Source organism: Calliphora vicina, chromosome 3, assembly GCF_958450345.1.
Source record: "Calliphora vicina chromosome 3, idCalVici1.1, whole genome shotgun sequence".
In the NCBI taxonomy this organism is placed as follows: domain Eukaryota; kingdom Metazoa; phylum Arthropoda; class Insecta; order Diptera; family Calliphoridae; genus Calliphora; species Calliphora vicina.
The window spans coordinates 80,918,428-80,940,668 of NC_088782.1; the positions used below are offsets into that span (position 1 = coordinate 80,918,428).

The following is a 22,241-nucleotide window of genomic DNA, read 5'->3' on the forward strand; positions in this document are numbered from 1 at the left end:
TTTTTTTTTTAAATATTTTTTTTCGAAAGATCGAAGAAATAGCTATCTATACTATTTGGAACACATTTTGCTAAGAACAATAGGTAATAAGTTACATGGATAAGAAAAAACCCCTGTTTGACCAAATTGTCAAAATTTTACCCCCTATAACTCAGAGAGTTCTCGACCGATGTTGTTGAAAAATTGTGTCTGAGTTACTATCCAATAGAGCTAACCTTGGTGCAAATTTCATCCCGATCGGAAGACATCGATTTCAAAAGTTGGTTCACTTGACATGAAATCCCCCATATATTAACAGGCATATAAGCAAAACCAAAGATCAAAAAGAAATGTGGAAAAACATTAAAGACTTAGTCCTAAAGAAAAACCGATCTGTGATACAATCTGTGATATTTAATAATATAGAATATAATAACAATTTTGATATAGCGAACCAGTTTAACGAATATTTTGTGAACAGTATTAAGGAAATTAGAGATAATATAGAAAATGTGCAATATTTAAATGAAATACCTGTGATAAATGTTAAATTTAAATTTCGTGCAATATCAAACTTAGAACTTAAAAATATGTGTAAAAGCCTAAAAAAGAAACCAGATTTTAAAAATTTAAATATTCATATTATCTTAGATAATTGGAATTTAATTGGAGATGTTGTACTGAAAATAGTAAATACATCGTTGGAAACAGGAATTTTTCCAGAAAATTGGAAAACATCAGTGGTAACACCAATTGAAAAGGTGGCAAAAACAAATAAATGTGAAGAATTTCGTCCGATAAATGCATTAAAACTATGTGAAAAAATTCTGGAAAAAAATGTTAAGATTACTTAGAAAAAAATAATATATTATCAAAATATCAATCCGGGTTTAGAAGAAGTTTTTCGTGTGAAACATCAGTGAATTATATTATAAATAGATGGAAAATATTAACAAAAACCACAAAATTATGGCAATTTTTCTAGATTTTAAAAGAGCTTTTGAGACTATAGATAGAAACATTCTATTGCTAAAACTTTACAAATACGGAATAGAAGATAAAGAACTGAGTTGGTTTGAATCATATTTAACCAACAGAAAGCAAATAACGAAAGTAAACAATATTAAATCGAACGAAATAATTAATGAATATGGGGTTCCACAGGGATCGATCCTAGTAGCTCTACTATTTATTATTCACATAAATGATATGCCAAACGTACTTAACAGATGTGAAATAGTGCTATACGCGAACGATACTCTAATTTTTAATGAATCCGAAAATGAAATACAATGCCAAAACGATTTCAAGACATATTAAATATAAACACCTGGTTGAAAATGAATAAATTAAAACTAAACGAAAATAAGACGAAAGTAATGGAAATAAACATGAACAGTAATACAATTTTTAAAATTAATGATAAAATAATAGAGAAAGTGGATAAGATAAAATACTTAGGTTTTATAATAGATAAAAACATGAACTTAAAAGATAAAAACATGAACTTAAAATCATATAGAATATATTTGCAAAAAGATTGGAAAAAAGATTGTTTTTTTTAGGAGAATAAAAAAATATCGACAATAACTGCTATAAATATATATAATACAATAATCAAACCACATTTTGAATTCGGTTCAACAATCTTATACACATGCAGCACAAATACACAAATAGAGAGACTGCAGAAACTACAAAATAAAGTTATGAGAGCTATAATTAAATGCAATAGGTTTACACCAATTCAATTTATGCTAGAAACACTAAAATGGCTAAACATCAGACAAAGACTCCAACTAAATACATTAACTTTTATATATAAAATGAAGATAGGAAGTGCTCCAGGATATTTAACAGAGCAACTAACATATGTCAACGAAGTACAACCATACAATCTGCGAAATGCCAGCGATTTTAGGATACATAAAGCCACAAATAATGCCATGAAGAGATGCCTATTCTACAAAGGATTACAGTTATTCAACTTATTACCACGTGAAGTAATAAGTTGAATTGACGTTTAATTATGACCTGTATCCTGTCATAATTAAACGTCAAAAACAGAAGACGCTCTTTAGTGTTTTCAATGTTTCCTCATGATCCTCTTTGCTACTAAAAACTATTTTAGTTTCTTTACAATAATTCTTTGCCCAATGGAATAAAGCAGTCGCATCTAAGATGCGATCTTGATGAGAGCACTGGAGGCTATACTTCGCTGCATTTCTTTTGAGGTTTGCTCCAATACCATCACATGCTCCTTTACCATGAGCAGTAGGATGAAAATGCCACTCAGCTGGCATTCCAAAATCTTTTTCATGAGCTGTAAGATTTGCGAAGCTACTTTTGTTTTTAAAATGTTGACGAGCTCCGTCCGAAACGTAGTATACATTTTCTACTGTAAATTTTGATTTTAGATAATTTAGTATTATTTTCTGGTACTCATAAACTGCAACGGTGTCATGTTTTAAATCGTCGGATATGATTGCCATACTTTTGTGATCCAGGTTTTCTTCTTTCATGTAGTAAATAACTACTGTGAATATAGTTGCTTGGTCGTTATTGAAGTGGAATGCTTGTATGGAATCCTGAAGAACATATTTATAGTTCTCTGCGAAATCAAATGAAATAATGAATTCACCAGACTTCAAATGTGTTTTCAAGTCCTTGAAGAATGACCACTGCTCTTTGACTAAAAAGTCATGGGTTCTCAAATTTAGCAATCCTCTACACAGTTCTTCCACAAAATCATCCACATTTAAAATGATGGTTTTCAGTGTGCATCTTTCAGTCTGAAGCCAAGATTCAAATTTTAACTCCTCAATACATTCTCGATCAAAAGAGTTGATTAAATTTTCTTTGATGGATGTGGTTTCCGGGCAATTCGAACATTCACCTAAGTGGCAAGAAGTTGTAGCATTAGGGCACATAGTCAATTTAAGGCAATCGCGGTAATGGTGTAAATCTTCTGATGAATCATCTTTTAAGTAATTTAAGTTGATTTCCTTCAACATCAATTTAACATTTTCATGGTAAATACAAACACATACTGTGTGAGTTCCGCTGCTTCCTGCCAAAACGCAATGTTTTGGCCTCAGTTGTGTAAATTTTGTGAATCCAATTTTGACATCCTCGTATTCAGATTGAAATGTTGCGAATAATTCATTCAGGTTACAGAGAACCATTCTCTTCTGCATTTGAACTTTCTTGCCATCGATTCGTACAGACATCCAGTCTTTCATCCCTGGCATCAGGCGACTCATATCATCTCGCTGATAAAACTGAGTTATTAGAGATTTAGTATCGCACTCCGAAGTTTTTCCCTTCTTTTTGTTTGGGAGTGTGAGAATCCCATGCTCAGCAACCAATTGTTTAGCAATTCTTGCTTTTCGTTGAGACGTTCCAAACTCAGTCATTGTTTTTGCAGAACTCCATGTTCTTGGAGCAAGCGTGAGAAGTTGAATTCTTTCAGCTTCACTCTGTGACGTTTTGTATTTCTCTTTTATTTGTTCCAGAACTTCTACTGCATCCTTATGGTATTGGTTGAATTTGAAAAGTTAGAATAACCATCATCATCAACAGTTCTGTCTTCATTCTCGGAATTACTTTTGTCTTCATCTGGAATAACTTCAACGCAAGGCTCATTACTATTCAAATTCGGTAATTCGTTCAACTTTCCGAGCTCTTTCCTGCATGATCCACAAATTTTCAATCGTTTTGACAGCGTAGGGAATTTTTTTAATAAGCCGTCGGAAATATTTCGCATATCTGATGATCTGTGCTTCATTTTGTTAAAGGGATTAAAACAAAAAGACGAATAAATTTCATTTTCAACCTTAGCCTTTTTAGAAGTCGTAGACATTTCAGTGTTGCCACTTCATGTGTAATTACACATATTGTGTGTAATTTTAACTTGGATGTGTAGCCCATGTGTAATTGAGTGAATGTGTAATTCATGTGTAATTTTAAATTCCAATTATATCCAAAATAAATTGTCAATGTATGTCTTTTATCTATATTTTGGATTTTAATTAAATGAATTATAGATTGTTCAGATTTCAAAACCGACTGAAATAAATATGTACGTTTATATGAGGGAATAGCTACTATCCTATATTTTACTCCTATACTCAGTATAATGGAATTATATGTATGAAGATATGAATCTAGTTTGAACTAAATTAACATTAAGGTTTGCAGAAAAATACGATAAGTAATTTGGAGATTGCTACGTTTGGTTTTCCAAGTGGACATTTCGCCGTTTGTGATAGTTTTGTTTGCGTAATATTGGTAATAGAAACTAAATTTTGGTTTATATTAAAGACTTTTAATTCCAACATGAAAAAAATATAAAACAACAAATAGTATTCAATAACTATACATTTTTACAAGTTATTAAAAATTGTTATTGGAAAAACGTTAATTTTCAAGATAACCCCAAATCGAAAATTTGTATTTTTATAATTTTAAATTGTTTATAGAATAAGGGTAGCGGTATTTACAGATAACGATATAAACTATTATATCGGTAACGGTAATTGCAGTTATTTCGGGGTAACGTTAGCCAATCTTAACAGAAAAAAACAAGAACGTAGGAATTTGTGTGAGAAAATTTTTTTTACAAATTGTTACTAGTTATTTTTTTACCCGTAAGAACTGTTTTGTGTTTATGCTATTGTCTGTCTGGTTCCTGGTGTGTGTTTTAAATAATAAACAATAAAATTGACTTACTATTTACTATTTTGGAAGCTTTATTTCAAATTTATAACTACAAATTTTAAAAATATAAACGTTACAAGATTTTACTGGTAAAGTATTTACTGTGAAGGAAAATGGTCAGAGCTATAATTTTTAAACAAATACTAAAAAATATTTATCTTTGAAACTGAAAATAAAACTGATTTCAAAGCACTTTATATAAAATAGGAATAAATTCAAATTCGAAAGCAAACAGTGTGCTATTTTTAAAATATTGTTAAATTTGTAATACAAATGTAACAATTTCCAATGGAATAATCTCCGAATGAACATTGATTAATATTGTTAAAAGCGTATTTGGGATTGACATATTTGACTGATCTCAAGAATTCATTAAATTAGAAAAGTTCATTAAAAACAAGTAAGAGTACTATATTCGGCAGTGCCGAATCTTAAATACCCTTCACCTAAATATGATGGTATGACAACTGAAATAATATAACAATTGTTAGTAAGACTAGTTTACGCAGATCTAATTCAGCAATTTATAATTGAAATTCCTATTAGAACATATGAAATTTAACAATTTATATACTTAATAATAAGTTAATACGTTAGGATCAACATTTTTCCTTTTTAACCTCAAGGGAAGATTCTTCACTGAAGAAACAGATTATAAACAAGTAAGAGTACTATATTCGGCCGTGCCTAATTCAGCAATTTATAACTGAAATTCCTATTAGAACGTATGAAATTTAACAATTTATATACTTAATAATTAGTTAATACGTTTGGATCAACATTTTTCCCTTTTAACCTCAAGTGAAGGAACAGAGTATAAAAAAGGGTATACAAATATATTTAGACAAATTTCAAAATATTTGGTTGTGGGACTTATGTGGGAACTATAACCTATTATGATTCGATTGTCATAAAATATTTTTACGTGATTTTTATGTATTTATATGAGAGCTGTGGCCAATTATCTGTGTACTATTTTGGTTTAATATATGGATGCTATGACCTATTATGGTCCTAAGTATTTAAGGACTATTTTTGTAGAATTTCAAGAGTGGACCTTTTATGGTAGCTATGGCGAATTATGGACCAATATTTAAAAAATCTTGTAGTACGATTCTTGGATACAAATTATTGATCGGTGTAAAATTTTGGTTCAGTATAGATTTTTTTTTGATATTTGTGCATGTTAATGTGTTTTCCTGAAGTGGTTCTTATATGGAGGTTATGACCAATTATGGGCCTATCATCATAAAATTTGGAACATCGATTTTTGTATATATTGAATAAATTTGTTTTGAATTTCAACCTGATAACTATATTTGTAAGAAATTTATGAGGATTTTAGTGATTGGACCTTATATAGTGGACCTTATATAGGAGCTATGGTTAAATATGGACCGATATTCACAAAATCCAGAAGTATGATTACTGGATACAAATTACTGATCTGTGCGTAATTTCATTTTGATATCGATATGTTTTTAATACTTTTTAAGTTTAATATCTTTTTTCGGAAATGGGCCTTATAGGGGAGCTATGACCAATTATCGGCCAATCTGCATAAAATTTGGTACAGTAATATCTATATATATGAGTATAATTTTTGTCGAATTTTAGCATGATAAATGTATTTATAAGAGATTTATGAGAACTTAACTGATTTTAGGAAGTGGACCTTATATGGGAGCTATGGTCAAATATGGACCGATATTCACAAAATCCAGTAGTATGATTTCTAAATATAAACTATGGATGTGTGTGAAATTTTGTTTTGATATTGATATTTTTTTAGATATTTATGTAGGTTATTGTGTTTTTCGGAAGTGGTCCTTATATGGGAGCTATAACCAATTATCGGCCGATCTTCATAGAATTAGGTACAACGATTTTGGTATATATGGGGATTATTTATGTCGAATTTCAACTTGATAGCAACATTTATAAGACATTTATGCTTATTTAAGGGATTTTCGGAAGCGTACTTTATATGGGGGCTATGGTCAAATATGGGCCGATCCACGAAAAGTTTTGTAATATCATTTTTTTTTATCACGAAACTTATTTTTGCTGAATTTTATATGGATATTCCTATTCTGTAGGCATTTATAGACCATAGAACCATATTTCGGGAAGTAATTTGTATGAGGGCTAGGAGAAATCTTGGACCGATTCTTATAATTTTCACCAGAGTTACGCCTTTTATCATAAAAGTAACGAGTGCAAAATTTTATGATATTAGCTGCAATATATTTACAAAAAATGTCCAAATATATGTGAAAATTATCAATTTTTTTTTGAGGTTGTTCCACATTTTAATTCATAACTTTGGTTCCACTGTACCGATTTCCATGATTTTCAATACCAAACTGCTTAGGACAATAATAAACATTCTTCTTGCAACTCTACTAAGTTTTTTTGCGTATTTTGGACGTGAGCGTGTTTTACACAGACAGACAGACAGACAGACGGACATGGCTCAATCGACTTAGAATTTCATAAGGATCAATAATATATATAGTTGGGTCTCAGATGAATATTTCTCAATGTTACACACGGAATGACAAACTTATATATACCCTCATTCACCACTTATGGTGGTGGAGGGTATAAAAAGAGATTGCTAACCTTCTTTTAATACCCTAATATATCCAATTCCTGGATAAATTAAAATCACCGCAAGTGAAAATTGTACATTGACAATAAAGTGATCGTATTTGGTCCAAACTGTGAAAAACCTTTTATATTCATGACAATTTTAGACAATTTCTCCTATTGAAATCACGAAAATTTATTTACATGTGTAATTTTTTCTCGTATGTGTAATTTAGGTATGAGGATGTGTAGTTTATAATTTTCTTGGTGGCAACACTGAGACATTTTGAATTTTGTAAGTATTTATGTAAATAACACACGTCTTAACTTTAACGCTGTTTCTAAAAAACTGATTTCCGTATTTCTTCAGAATGACAATAAATAGTTTTTTAAGATCATATAGGTAGTACGTTTTAATGAATGAGTCTAAAATCTTTTATTAGGGTCAAGAAGGGCTTACATACTGAAGTATCTAGTTTAACCAAATGTTACAAATAATAATAAAAATAAACCACCATATAAATAACCTACCTGTCAACTTCTACCTCTCCACCCACTTCTTAAAGTCAAATGTCATAAAATAATAAATAAACTGGTACTTCGGAGAAGGGCCATAAAATATTTCCACTTGATTCCAAAAATTTGTTTCTGGGGCACCTGATATTTTAACAATGAAAAAGCCGCAAGATACAAAACTCAGACAAATTTTGGGGGTGGAAAATTAATAGCAGTCGGCCTCATATTGCACCCCTCCAGTGGCTATTATCGGTCAGTTGTTGTGGTTTTTATTTTTAAGGTTTTAGAAACACTTACACACAAATATGAAAAAAATCAATTTAAAAACATTTGTCTTGAGTTACAAAACATTTATTTTGATAGATATCCCACTCGCATCCCACTAAGCGACCAAAAAGGTTTTAAAGGAAAAGACCTAAGCTTTCTTTTGAGAAAAAAAAATTAATAAAAAAAGAGTCCATTTTGGAAAAAAAAGTCAAAAAGGTTTTTGATTTTTCAAAAAAAAGTAAAAAATTGTATGTCTTGAGTTACAAAACATTTTTTTTTATAGATATCCCACTCGCATCCCACTAAGCGACAAAAAGGGTGTTAAAGGAAAACACAAAAGCTTTCTTCTGAGCAAAAAAAAAATTAAAAAATGGGTCCATTTTTTTAAAAAAAGTCAACAAAGTTTTTGATTTTGCAAAAAAATTCAAAAATTTTAAATCTTGAGTTACAAAATATTTTTTTTGATAGATATCCCACTCGCATCCCACTAAGCGACCATATAGGTCGCTTAGGAAAAGACCTAAGCTTTCTTTAAAAAAATAAAAAATAAAATAAAAAGGGCCCATTTTGAAAAAAAAAGTCAAAAATATTTTTGATTTAAAAAAAAAATCAAAAATATTTTATTAAATTTTTTTAATTTTTTTTTTCGAAAGATTCCATAAATAGCTATCTAAACTATTTGGGACACATTTTGCTAAGAACAATAGGTAATAAGTTATATGGATAAAAAAAACACCTGTTTGGCCAAAATGTCAAATTTTGACCTCCTATAACTCAGAGAGTTCTTGACCGATCTTGTTGAAAAATGGTGTCCGAATTACTATCCAATAGAACTAACATTGGTGCAAATTTCATCGCGATCGGAAGACATCGATTTCAAAAGTTGGTTCACTTGACGTGAAATGCCCCATATGTATACATTTAATATCATATTGTTATTATCTATAAATCATAGACAATTTTTAAATTAAGCCGCTGCAATGGCAGAATGCAATAACTGCAGAACGGCGATACGTGGTGAATCGGGAATTCGATGTGATGGAGTGTGCAAGTATATCAAACTGTACTAGTAAATGTGCGGGAATAGATCAGTATTCGATAAAGATCTTGGAAGGAAACAATTTTATTAGGTTTATGTGTCATGATTGCTTGCAATACATACATAATGTTGACTTGGTACTAAAGGAAATTCAAGATGATGTAAACAAGAACAAGAGAAACTTGGTAGAATACAAAGAAGAATTTGAAATATCACTTAAACAAAATGAATGTGAAATTAAAAACTTATTAGAAGCAATTGAAAAACGTTATGAAGAAAGAATAAAAAAAGTAGAATATGTTCAGAAATCCTGTGAAAAAAATGTAAAAGAAATCCAGAAACTGTGCAATAATGTAAATGAATTTGAAAACAAAAACAAAGAAATGTGCAATGAAATAAAAAAAAGCGATAAAAGAAACAGGTGTAAATCAAATAAGAATGTCATACGCAGAGTCAGTTAAAAAAGTAACAGTGTTGCCAGATCAGAGTAATCATATACCACTAATTGTGAAACCAAAAGAGAAACAAGATGTTAATAAAACAAAAGAAGAACTAAATAATAAGGTAGATCCTGGTAACCTAAAAATTACTAATATTGAAAACAGAAAAAATGGAACAATAATAATAAGAAGTGAAAATGATGAAGAACGCGAAAATATTAGATATGCAATACAAAATGAACTTAGTGAAAATTATGACATAAAGGTGCCCAATCCAATAGAACCAATTATAGTTATAACGGATATTAGTTTTAAATATACAGACACAGAAATAATAGAAAAGTTGAAGAAACAAAACCCAGTAATAAAGGAATGTGAGATAAAAATAATAAAATCTTATGAATATAAGAAAAATAATAAAACAATATACAATGTGAAATTAAAAACAGATGGGGAAACGTACAAAAAAATTATGATGGAACAACGAGTTAATATTGGCTGGGAAAGATGTAGAGTCTTTGATGGAACCGATGTGCTGCAATGTTTTAAATGTAAAGGATACAATCACATATCAAGTGAATGTAAGAATCAAGAAATATGTACCAAATGCCACGGAAATCACAAATCTAAAGAATGTAACAAAGAACCAATAATAAAATGTATAAGGATGAATAAAAAACTAAATATGGGACTAGATGAAAATCATACAACTTATAATAAGGAGTGCCCCGTTTATCAGAACAAGTTGAATATGAAAAAGAAAAAAATGGGTTTAGCATTTTAACAATCAAAGAATATAAAAGCGCTATACACAAACGTTCAAGGATTAACAAATAACTACAATCAAGTAGAAATAATAGCTGATAGAGAAAAACCTGATTTTTTATACTTTCTGAAACACATTTGACTAATGATGTAGATGAAAATGAAATTAATCTACAAGAATATAACCAGATAATATCTTACTCAAATTCAACAAGAACTGACGGTGTAATAATTTACTACAAAAAAGAATGGCAAGTGAGCAAACAAATTGAAAAAATATGCAATTCAAAATACTGGATTATAGCGTGTAAAACTATTAAGAACAATAACATGATAATGGTTGCAGTTTACAGATCACCCAGTGAATCAAAATCCGAATTCTGTGAAGTGTTCAAGGAAATTCTAGACGAAATATGTGAAAACAGCTGTGATATTGTAATTACTGGTGATTTTAATATAGACTGGTCAAAAAATGAATTTTATAAAAATAAAATCGGGAGTATGTTAAATGACAATGGTCTCAAACAAATTGTGGAACAATATACTAGGGTTACAAAAGTCTCTAGTACCTTAATTGACTTTGTAATTACAAACAATTATAAAATAAAGGCAAATAACAACAATATAAATAAAATAGCAGATCACGAAATGTTAGAGATAACAATAGAAAATAAAAATTTTAATCAGCAAGAAATTTATAACAAACAAATTGAAATATTTAAATATGATAAAAACCTTTTTAATAGAGAACTAAACACAGTGATAAAGTATGAAGAAAATAAAAATATAAATGAAAATGTTCTGAATTTCGATATTTGTCTTGAAGAAACTTTAACAATAAAATTAATAATGCAAGGGATCAAAAACAAATGTGGCAAGAAATAAAAAACTTAGTGATAAAGAAAAACCAAAATGTGATAAAATCTGTGATATTTAACCAAATAGAATATAAGGATAATTACCATATAGCTAGTCATTTTAATAAATATTATATAAACAGTATTAAGAATATAAGAGACGAAATTGGAAAAGTGCAATATATAAATCAAATTGAAATGGTTAACGAGACTTTTAAATTTAGTGCAATAACAATTTATGAACTTAAGGCAGTAATAAAACAGTTAAAAAATAAGCCGGACTACAACAAAATATCTACCAAGATTATTTTAGAAAATTGGAATACTACTGGTAAAATTCTACTAAAAATAATAAACAAATCCCTAGAAACGTGTGTTTTTCCAGAAAACTGGAAAGAGACAATGATAACCCCGATAGAAAAAATATCCAAAACAAACAAGTGCGAAGAATTTCGACCTATAAATACTCTTAAAACATGTGAGAAAATCCTGGAAAAGGTGGTAAAAGAGCAATTAGAAATTTATATTAAAAACAAGTCAGTGTTATCGAAATACCAATCCGGTTTTAGAAAGAAATATTCGTGTGAAACTGCTGTAAACTATGTGATAAACCGATGGAAAAATATAGGTCAAAATAGAAAAATACTGGGCATATTTTTAGATTTTAAACGAGCTTTCGAGACGATTGACAGAGATTTAATGATTCAGAAATTATACATGTATGGTGTACGAGAAATAAAACTAAAATGGTTTAAATCTTACTTAACGAATAGAAAACAGATTACGAAAGTTAATAATGTAAAATCAAATGTATTAATTAATGACTTCGGTGTCCCTCAGAGATCAATTTTGGGAGCACTACTATTTATAATATATATTAACGATATGCCAAATATAATAAATAAATGTGAAATTGTGATGTATGCAGATGATACCCTTATATTTACCGAAGCAGATAATAGTAAAGACTGTCATGAAAATTTAGAACATGATATAAATAACATTAATATATGGTTAAAAATGAATAAATTAAAACTAAATGAAATTAAAACCAAACTTATGTAAATTAATATGACAACTAATGAAATATTTAAAATTAATAATCAAATAATAGAAAATGTAAATCACATAAAATGCCTCGGTTTTATAATAGACAAAAATTTAAACTTTAAGGAACATTTGGAATATATGTGTAAAAAGATGGGAAAAAAAGTTGGGTTTTTCAAAAGAATTAGAAATAAAATATCAATAATGACATCAATAAATATATATAATACAATAATAAAACCTCATTTTGAGTTTGGGTCCTCAATTTTATATACATGTTGCAGAGAATCTCAAATAGAAAGGCTTCAAAAATTACATAATAAAGCTATGAGATCGATATTAAAATGTAATATTTCTACTCCAATACGTATAATGTTGGATACTTTAAAATGGTTGAATGTAAAACAAAGAATGGAATTAAACACACTAGGCTTTATATATAAAATGAAGAATGGAGATTTTCCTGAATACCTATGCGAACAAATCAAATACGTCGGAGATGTACAACCATACGGACTAAGAAATGTTAATGATTTCAGACTACAAAGGGTATATACAACAAGAATGAAGTTTTCTCTTTTTTACAAAGGACTAAAATTATTTAACACGCTTCCCAATGCAATAAAATTTGAAAAAAACTATAATTTATTTAAGAAAAAATGTGTAAATTTTGTTAAAATTCATGATAACTAAAAATTAAAATATATGATAAATGTAATTTTTTTTAAATGAATATATTAAAAGTATTATAAATACTAATAAATAAAAAAAAAAAAAAAAAAAAAAAACATTAATATATTTAAAAGAAATTTTGTATTTTTTGTGAAAAATTAAAATAATTTTAATCAAATGTTATATAGTAATAAGATAAAGTATTTAAAATACTACTAAATAAAAATAATAATAATAATAAAAAAACCAACTACTGTAACCAATTCAACACATTCCCACGACAGCCGGTTCTACGCACCGGAATGACTCGAGTTCACTTGGCCAAGTGCTGTCAACTCAGCAAACACTGCTGCTACAACAACCAATTCAACAACTAAACCCACCACAACAACTACAACAAAAAACACAACCGTAAAACCTTCAAATCAAACAAAATCATTGCCAATAAAAAATCAACCCCCATCACACCCTCTTGACATCACTTATACCGATATGGTACTTGATAACGTCCAAGACTTAGGTCTATCGACCCCGAAAAGAATCAATCTTCCTACAGAAGAGTCACCCGGAGCAAAACTTAGTCCATACTCCAGTTTAATTTATCAGGATTTAAAAAGCCAGCTAACTGGCGATAAGGCAAATAAATCATCCACGCCAAAAAGTAAAAAACACTCCCCAGATGGAGGTGAAGATATGGAGACTTAAATCTAAAATCATCATCCACACAAAGTTTTGGCCTGGTTGCGCATCGGGACGGATGGGTGCCGTGAGTGGCGCCATCGTTTCTGTTCGGTGGGAGCTGATCGTCGCACCGGCCGGTACAAGCGGTATTGCCCTTGGTCTTTGTCTGTCGCAGTGTGCACCTACAACTTTATGTAATAGTGAGCACAATCATAATTCATTAATATCTATTATGGCTGCATTCAATATTATGCAATGGAACATTAAAGGCTATTTCAACAATTACATCGATCTACAACTCATCCTAAATGAACACTCACCTCAGGTTGTGTCACTTGAAGAAACTCAATGTGCATTTAACCGAAACCCTGTCCCTCAGAATAACTACCGTTGCTATTTTCAAAATCATCCATCAAATTTATCAGCTAAAAGTGGAATCGGATTGTCTTAATAATACATCAAAATTACTGAACATCTCTATTGAAATTACACTAAATATTAAAATAACAATAATATCAGTATACATCCCTCCAAATGAATCTTTTTCTCTGCAAGACTTTAATGATCTTTTTGTTAACATTCAAACTCCTATTATATTAGTGGGTGATGTTAACAGCTGGAATGTGTTATGGGGATCGGCATCCAATAACCATCGAGGATCTACTATTGAACATTCACTTAGTCAAAATAATCTGTGTATCATTAACGATAGTAACCCTACCCATTTCTCTACACATAACACATTTACTAATATCGACATTACAGCTTGCTCTCCATCCTTTCTTTCAAAAATAGCTTGCCATACGCTTGATGATATGTATCACAGTGACCACTTCCCCATATTAACCACAATTATAACTAATTTCAACCAGCTCCGAAAATCTCCTTTACGCAAATTTAATTTTAAAAAAGCCAACTGGCCGCAATTTGAATGCTTTGTAGACAATAAACTGGAATATTTGATAACCTCAAGTAACACTAATAAAGATAATGCAATTATTACAAAAACTATAAGAACTGCAGCTAACTCCTTCATCCCGCAAACTTGTCCCGGCCAAAAACGTTATGTCCCTTGGTGGAACACAACTAGGGTTTGGGGTTTCCCGGATATTTTTTTTTCCCGGGAAACGGGAATGAAAAATTTCATTTCCAGGGATTTCCGGGAATCCCGGCAACTTCTTTTCAACTAGAAAAGTAAGTGAAGAGAATATTACTTTACAAAATTGTTTCATTTTATTAAAAGAAAATGAAAAACAATACATTACAATTCAATTCTACTAACATAAAACAAAAAAAAAATGTTGGATAAAATATTTGGAGATCATTTGTTACTATAAAATTAAATATAAATTAAATATGGTATTCATGATGTAGAGCTCTAGTCCTTGTAAAAGAGCAAAAGAGCAATTAAGTGTCAATTTTATAAATTGTTAATGATTGTGAATACCGCTATTATTTCATATAAATAATGTTATATGTTCGTCATAGAACTATTTTTTTTTTAAAAAATTGAGTTTTCAAAATGCATTCAGTAAGTCGTTTGACGATTTCTTATTTTAGTGGCAAAGTTTCCAGACACCGAGAAAACTCTTTTGCTTTAAACAGGTGGTGGCTTTATCATTATTAAAGCATTAAAAAGACAATCTAAATTTTTTCTCCGATTGCTACTTACTTCAAATAATTCCAGCTTAAAACGACTTTCAGCATTTGATTTTAAATGTTTAGGATTATCTTTTTCAATATTGTTTTTATTATCTAATTCGTTTTTAAAATTTTGCTCCATTTGTATTTCGGAAACATCTTCGTTATCGGTTTGAACTGATGAGGGAACATCGCGGTCAAATAGGCGTATGTATGAATATTGTGTTTTTGTATTATAATTTAGCTTATTATGTCTTTTTGTATTATAATTTAGCTTATTATGTTGTGAAGTTATTAGGAAATTTACATAAGTCTGCTGTTATATTGTTTTACATTTTATTGCAAGAACTATAATTAGATACAGCTGTTCATAAAGAGTGTTCATCATAGCAAAATGTCGGCTTAATGCTTCTACTGTATCCTTAATAGGGTTTAAAACCTCCACTAATATTTGGAACAAACCATTCATCAAACAGATGTTATATTTAAATGTTTTAAAGTATTTTTAATTAATTTTAAAATTCCCGTTTTTCCAGGGAAAAAAATTTAAATATCCCGGGAATTCTCGGCAATAATTTTACGTGAATTCCCGGACCCCAAACCCTAAACACAACTCTAACTCAACCACGTAAAGACAAGTTGGATAAGTGGCATAAATTCAAAAAACACCCTACGACTGTAAACCTGATCTCATACAAAAAGGCAAACTCTAAATTCAGATTGGATCCTAAAAAGGCCAAAACGCTGTGCTTTGAAAATTTCAGCAAGACTATATGCAGAGACTCTCATTATCTCGCTTATGAAAAAAATTTAACACATTATCTAGTCGTGATACATTCAAACCAGTAACAGTTATTAAAACTGACAATGAAATTTTTGACTGATTCAAAAAATATTGCTGATTATTTTGCAAAACAATGGTCAGATTACACTTTAGACAAAAACTTTTCTCCAGAGTTTGTTACTGCCAAAAATAACTCCCTAAATTACATAATCACAGAAGCAAGTAATGCTGATGCTCAGACAATTAATTCATCTATAACAATGTGCGAGCTAACAACAACTCTTAAAAAAGTTAAAGGAACCACACCCGGCCATGATCGCATAACGTACCATATGATTAAACACTTAGGCAGCTGTAGTAAAAATCAACTACTCAAACTATATAACCAAATATTCGAACATGGCGTAATTCCACACTAATGGAAAACTGCAACAATAGTAGCTGTACCCAAGCCTAATAAAGACTTAACTTCATTCTCCGGATATAGACCCATCTCTCTTTTACCATGTCTATCCAAGATATTGGAAAGTACAATTGTCAATCGCATCAAATGGTATATTGACAAGAAAAAGTTTGTTGCTGTAAATCAACTAGCTTTCAAACCAAATAAAGGCTGTACAGATGTATTATTGCATATTGATCACTACATTTCTAAAACCCTATCATGTAGAAACCACGCATCTATACTAGGTATTTATTTTGAGAAAGCCTTTGACCGCATAGGAATCCACATCATTTTAGATACATTACGTAAGTGGGATGTTGGCGCAAAAATCATAAATTATGTGAAGTCTTTTCTATCTGGAAGAACAATTCAAGTTACAATAAACCTGCATATGTCACACAAGTTTCCACTAAATATCGGAATACCGCAGAGCTCACCGCTATCTGTCATACTATTACAAATTGCATTCAATCAAATTAGTAATATCATCAGAACCCACAAATATATAGATCATTGCCATTATGCTGATGACCTTTTCATTCTATGCAAAAACAGCGATAACTTGAAAATCAGCGATATGCTTAAGAAAGTACTCAGCGACATATAAACTTGGACACAACTATCCGGAGCAAAAATTTCTCTCGTAAAATCATCTATTTTGCACGTATGCCGCAAACATAACTGCCAACCTGTGAGCATAACAATTAACAACTTAACAATACCCAACGTGACAAAGCAAAAGATACTAGGCATAATATTTGAAAAAAACTATCGCTGGCAAGAGCAGATTCTAATGCTTAAAAAATCACTCATTCCCAAAGCCAACTTCCTAATGCTGACGTAGCATCTATTATATCATCAAGAAAAAACCCTAGAACCAAATCATATCTTTATAAGATCGTTAATAATAATTTACTTACCTGCAGAGATAAGCTTTATAAATACAACCCTAAACACCCAACATGGTTATTTGACAACAACTCATGTAACGTTTCTCTCTCGACTTTCAAGAAACAAAACACATCTAATGAAATGTATATACAACTGCATAACGAACTTAAAATAACTCTTGGGAGACCTACCTGGCAATATCTCTAACAAAATTCGAGACCTGCTAATTAAATCTAAGAACAAAATAAAAATAGTATGAGTCCCCGGTAACGTTGGTATATTGGGTAACAACTTTGCGGATCTAGCCGCAAAAATGGCTGATTGTTAGAGATCCAATAATTGAAAAAAAATGACCTCCGTAACACAATCATAAATAAACTTACAATACAAAGAGAAAATAAGCTTAAAGAATACCATCATTCCCACTTTTCACAAATTAACCTAAATTACACACCGCCTATATATCCAACCCACATATGTAAAAACAGGATTAAAATCTTTTCAAGACTGCGCATGGGTCACACAATCACTACACACATTAATCTTATAAAAGAAAATGTTGCCAACACTTGTGCCTTTTGTGGATCATCTAATAGCGTAATACATATTCTTTCAACATGTAATCATTTAAAAGACTATCAAAATAAATATCTATCTGGCAACGGAATAAGCCTGCTCAAAAACCCTACAGAACACAATATAAATTCTATTTTTAACTTTATCACTAAACTAAAAATTAAAATTTAAAACAACATTTATACTAAACCTAGCCGATGGCCTTGGCAGCCAGTGCTGTTATTATATATTAAACTTATATTTATATACTTTTAATATCAAATAAATAAAACAAAAGTTTATTCTTACTTAAAATATATCCATATTTACTTGTATATGAATTTTTATCTTCATACAGTTAACCTATTCGCAGGTATAACCAAAAAAGATATTTTTTAACGGCAGTTTCAAAACTTCAATTTAAAATTTTTAATTTTTGTTAAACAAATTTCCGATTTTTTTGATCATCACATGGGGATTTATTTACAGCATAATAGGGAATAAAATGTGAAAAAAGTATGTTAATACCTCCTATAGTTTTTCCGTACCTGCGATTTTAATTTTGCTATTTTCGAGAAAAACTAATTTTTTGGCCATATTTTGGTGAATGAGCCGAATTTCCTTACTGTTTTTTAAGCAAAATAATTCAAAATATTATAGTCCAGGTAATTTGAAACATAGTCTGAAGGTTTTCCTAAAATCGGAAAACGTTAACCCTAAAATCGTGAAGGTCAAAGGTTAAATTTTTCAATATTTGGAATTTTTCATGGAGAGATAGGGAAATATTATATATTTTTGGGCCGATTTTGATGAAACTTAAGGAAAATATAACATGAAGTCTAGTATTTACAATAACAGTACCAAAATTAAAATTAACCCTTAAGCACTTGTGGACCAAATGGCCCTGAACTTTTAAAATCACGGAAAATACAGTCATTTTGACCCCAAGTGCTCTTAAGGGTTAATTTATATTTTTGTGCTATTATTATAAATACTAGACTTAATGTTATATTTTTCTTAAGTTTCATCAAAATCGTCCCAAAAATATATAAATGTAAAACAATGTGCGAAAAAGTTGGTATCGCAAACAACTTTCCCTTTTTTCAAGACAACGATCCCGAGCCCACATCAGGTGTTGCAAAGCTTTGGTTGATCCATAACTGTCCCAAACATATAGAAACGCCTGCACAGATTCCAGACTTTAATGTAATTGAGCATCTTTGGGAGTAATTATCTAGGAGAGCGCATCATATAAAGAGTAACACGTTAGTTCAGCTAGAAGAATCCTTACTAGAAGCATGGAACTCAAAAGAGACTGAAGTGTGCCAAAACTTGGTAAAATCGATTTTAAAGCGATTACAGGCCATTCCAGACAACAAAAGATATGCAACTAAATATTGATCGCACACTTTGGAATACCTATTTTACTTTGTCCGATTTTGTGTTGAACTCAAGAAATTGAGTTGTTTTGGTTTTTCTGCAAAAATTTACAGTTTTAGTTATGCAAATTTTAATTTTTGTTATTTTTTAGATATATTGGAATGTGGAGTGTAATCATAAGCGAAAAAAACTATTATTTTGGTGCATTATTTTGATGTTTAGAGCACATTTACATTAGACAAAATCTTGTCCGATTGACTTTAAATTCCTATAACTCCTAGCAAACAAGCAAAAAAGTTTTTGTGCTTAATTATAAAAGAGCTATCAACACCAACAAAATTATTAAAATGCAAGCAGTTTCGCCGATCTTGATTTATACCAACTTTTTTTCTAATTAAAGCTAATTCAAAAAAAACAAAAAATCGCATTTCATACTAAATTCTATAAACAAATTATAAGTTCTACTTTACTTTGTGATGTTAAAACTGGTGAAAAATTCAAGAAAATATCGTTCATCAAAAAAAAAACTAAAATATCAGTTACAGAGTTTTGGCCGATGAAAAACGATTCTGAGCCACGGTGCGGCTCACGTCTCTATCACTAGCACAGCTTAAGAGTAAAGAAATGTTCACATGTAAAATTATTAAGATATTAATTTAAGCCGGTAATCTTGATTTTGGAAAAATACTGTTTTATTTTTTAAGGGCTGGTCTAATATACACAACATATACATACGTACGTATGTATATAAACATCATTCACAAAAGTATAAACAAATGAATATGTACATTGCTGCCCCTTAATAAATACTAAAGATGTTGGGCGTCGCCAATTAATAAACTTTATTTATTGAAAATATATTGTAATCTGCATAAACTCAATAAGTGCCTAATATATCTGAATAATTACCTTGTGTTTGGTCATTTTTACTCTCACATTCCACTATAAATACACTTAAATATAACACACTTATTAATGCGAATGTTAATAAAATCTGGCGTAAACAAATAGAGAATGACATATTTAGCATCAATATTAGGACACTTGTTTTCATGCACTTTAAACAAAATGTATATTTTATTCCTAAGTATACATTAAGAAAATGTTAGATGAGTACAACAGAACATTTAATTATTAAAATAAACAATTTTTTTGCGATTTAAAGCCCAAAAAACACCGACTGTATATACTTTGTACTAAATTCAATAATACTTTTTAATATACATATACCAAAAAAATCATCCGTGCTGTAAAAAAAATAGTACTAAAAAATAATACTATATTGTGGTGAACATAGAAATAGTAAATTTACATTGCGTATGGTAGAGTTTACATAGCAAACATATTAACCCTCAAACGACATTGCTACATTAATTATGTACTATGCTAACTGCATAAAATGCCTATTTTTCTGTAAACGAACAACGGTGCACAGTGGGGCAGAATCAAAATTTTAGGAATTTGAGGTGGGCGCAGTGATGCCAGGAGATTTTTTCAGAAATCCCTACGCTTATGAAAAAAAATCCCTTTTTTTCCCTACACTCACTTTTGATTTTCGCTACATTTTTCCCTACACTACTTTTTTCTTTTTTGAACAGCTAAGTTGTGTTCAATCAAAAAAAGGCTTAATCAGATTTTGAAATTGGCCACATCATTGGTTTTTCCAGGACTTGCTTGCCAAAAAGAGAATCCATTGTTCGGGTTTTTGTTTTTGAAAGATTTTTTGGTGCATTTGGGTATTAGCACACAAGCCTTGTATCTGCATTTAAAGTCGTTATCTTTGACCGGCTCCAGCCATCCCATTAGCTTCTCGTTTCTCAACCAACTTGAGCAGTATTTCTTTACTTTGTTTCCATCATTATCAGAAGATAATCGGAAATTTTTTCTAAAATTTCTTGTTTTAATATATAATGACATTTATTTCTTAAAAACTTACTTATTAAAATCGATGAGACCTGCGAAGATGGAGTACGTATGTATGTAAAAAAATGCACAAAACCAAACATGTGTTTACTTCAAAAGAAAATTTATTTGTAGAATATACTCTTTAAGGAAATTGTCAAATACCGTAAAAAGGAGAATCCAAGGCGTATTAACAAGGTGAGTGCGTGAGTGAGTTAATACGCCTTGAGATAATCACTATATATGTATGTAGTTTGAAAGCGCTGATTTTACCTACTTCATATTATACCAGATTTACGAATTTCTAATGATATGCTTAAACAAATTTTATGTTTTTTTAATTTTATATTTTGAAAATACATAATATGTAGTTTTAAATTGCCATTGCAAAAAATTCCTTCAATCCCTACATGTGAAATTTTGGGAAAACATCCTTACAAAAAAGGGAAAATTCCCTACACTTGGCATCACTGGGTGGGCGTAGCCAAGGAGTATTCGAGTTCAAATTAAAAAACATGCTTGCATGTCCAACTTATCTCTACTAATTTCCGAGCTATAGGCATTACAAAATCGAAATTTTAAAATTTTGCCATTTTTTAAAAATATACGGCGTACTTTGCACCGAATAGACTCGAATTTTTGTTAGACAACTAAATTAACAATAATATACAAAAGATTTCCGAGCAATATCATTACGAATCCAAAAATAAACGATTTTCAATTTCAATTTTTGTTTGGGAGAAAATCTGACTTAACTCTTTTTTATTAAAAAAAACTTTCTTTAAGAACATATAACATTTTTATGTTTTTACGTATAGTATTTTGGTATAAAAAACTTGTCCTATTTTTCGAATATGTCGCTCTTACGCCTTTCAGAATTTGACCTATTTTTTATCAAAATTTCAACTTTGGGCCACATGTTCTAAAATCCCAAAGCTGGGATCAGAAAATGGAAAGCAGCTTTGGAAACCTTGATGTGTTCCCTATTTATCCCCAAAATATTTTCCCAGCCATAAAGGATATGTGGATGGGGAAAATTGTAAAAAAATAAAATTTTTGGGATTTTCGC

The 22,241-nt window shown here is 30.0% G+C and overlaps 1 protein-coding gene across 1 annotated transcript in view; it reads right to left on the bottom strand.

Annotated features, from left to right (window-relative positions):
* Ptp69D (Protein tyrosine phosphatase 69D) overlaps positions 1–20,425 on the bottom strand; it is a 378,030-nt gene extending 357,605 nt beyond the window's left edge. The window contains exon 1 of the mRNA XM_065506581.1: positions 20,180–20,425. Within this exon, the coding sequence (XP_065362653.1) occupies positions 20,180–20,324 (145 nt within the window). The 5' untranslated portion in view covers positions 20,325–20,425. The remainder of the gene's footprint in view (positions 1–20,179) is intronic.
* Between the last annotated feature and the right edge of the window lie 1,816 nt (positions 20,426–22,241).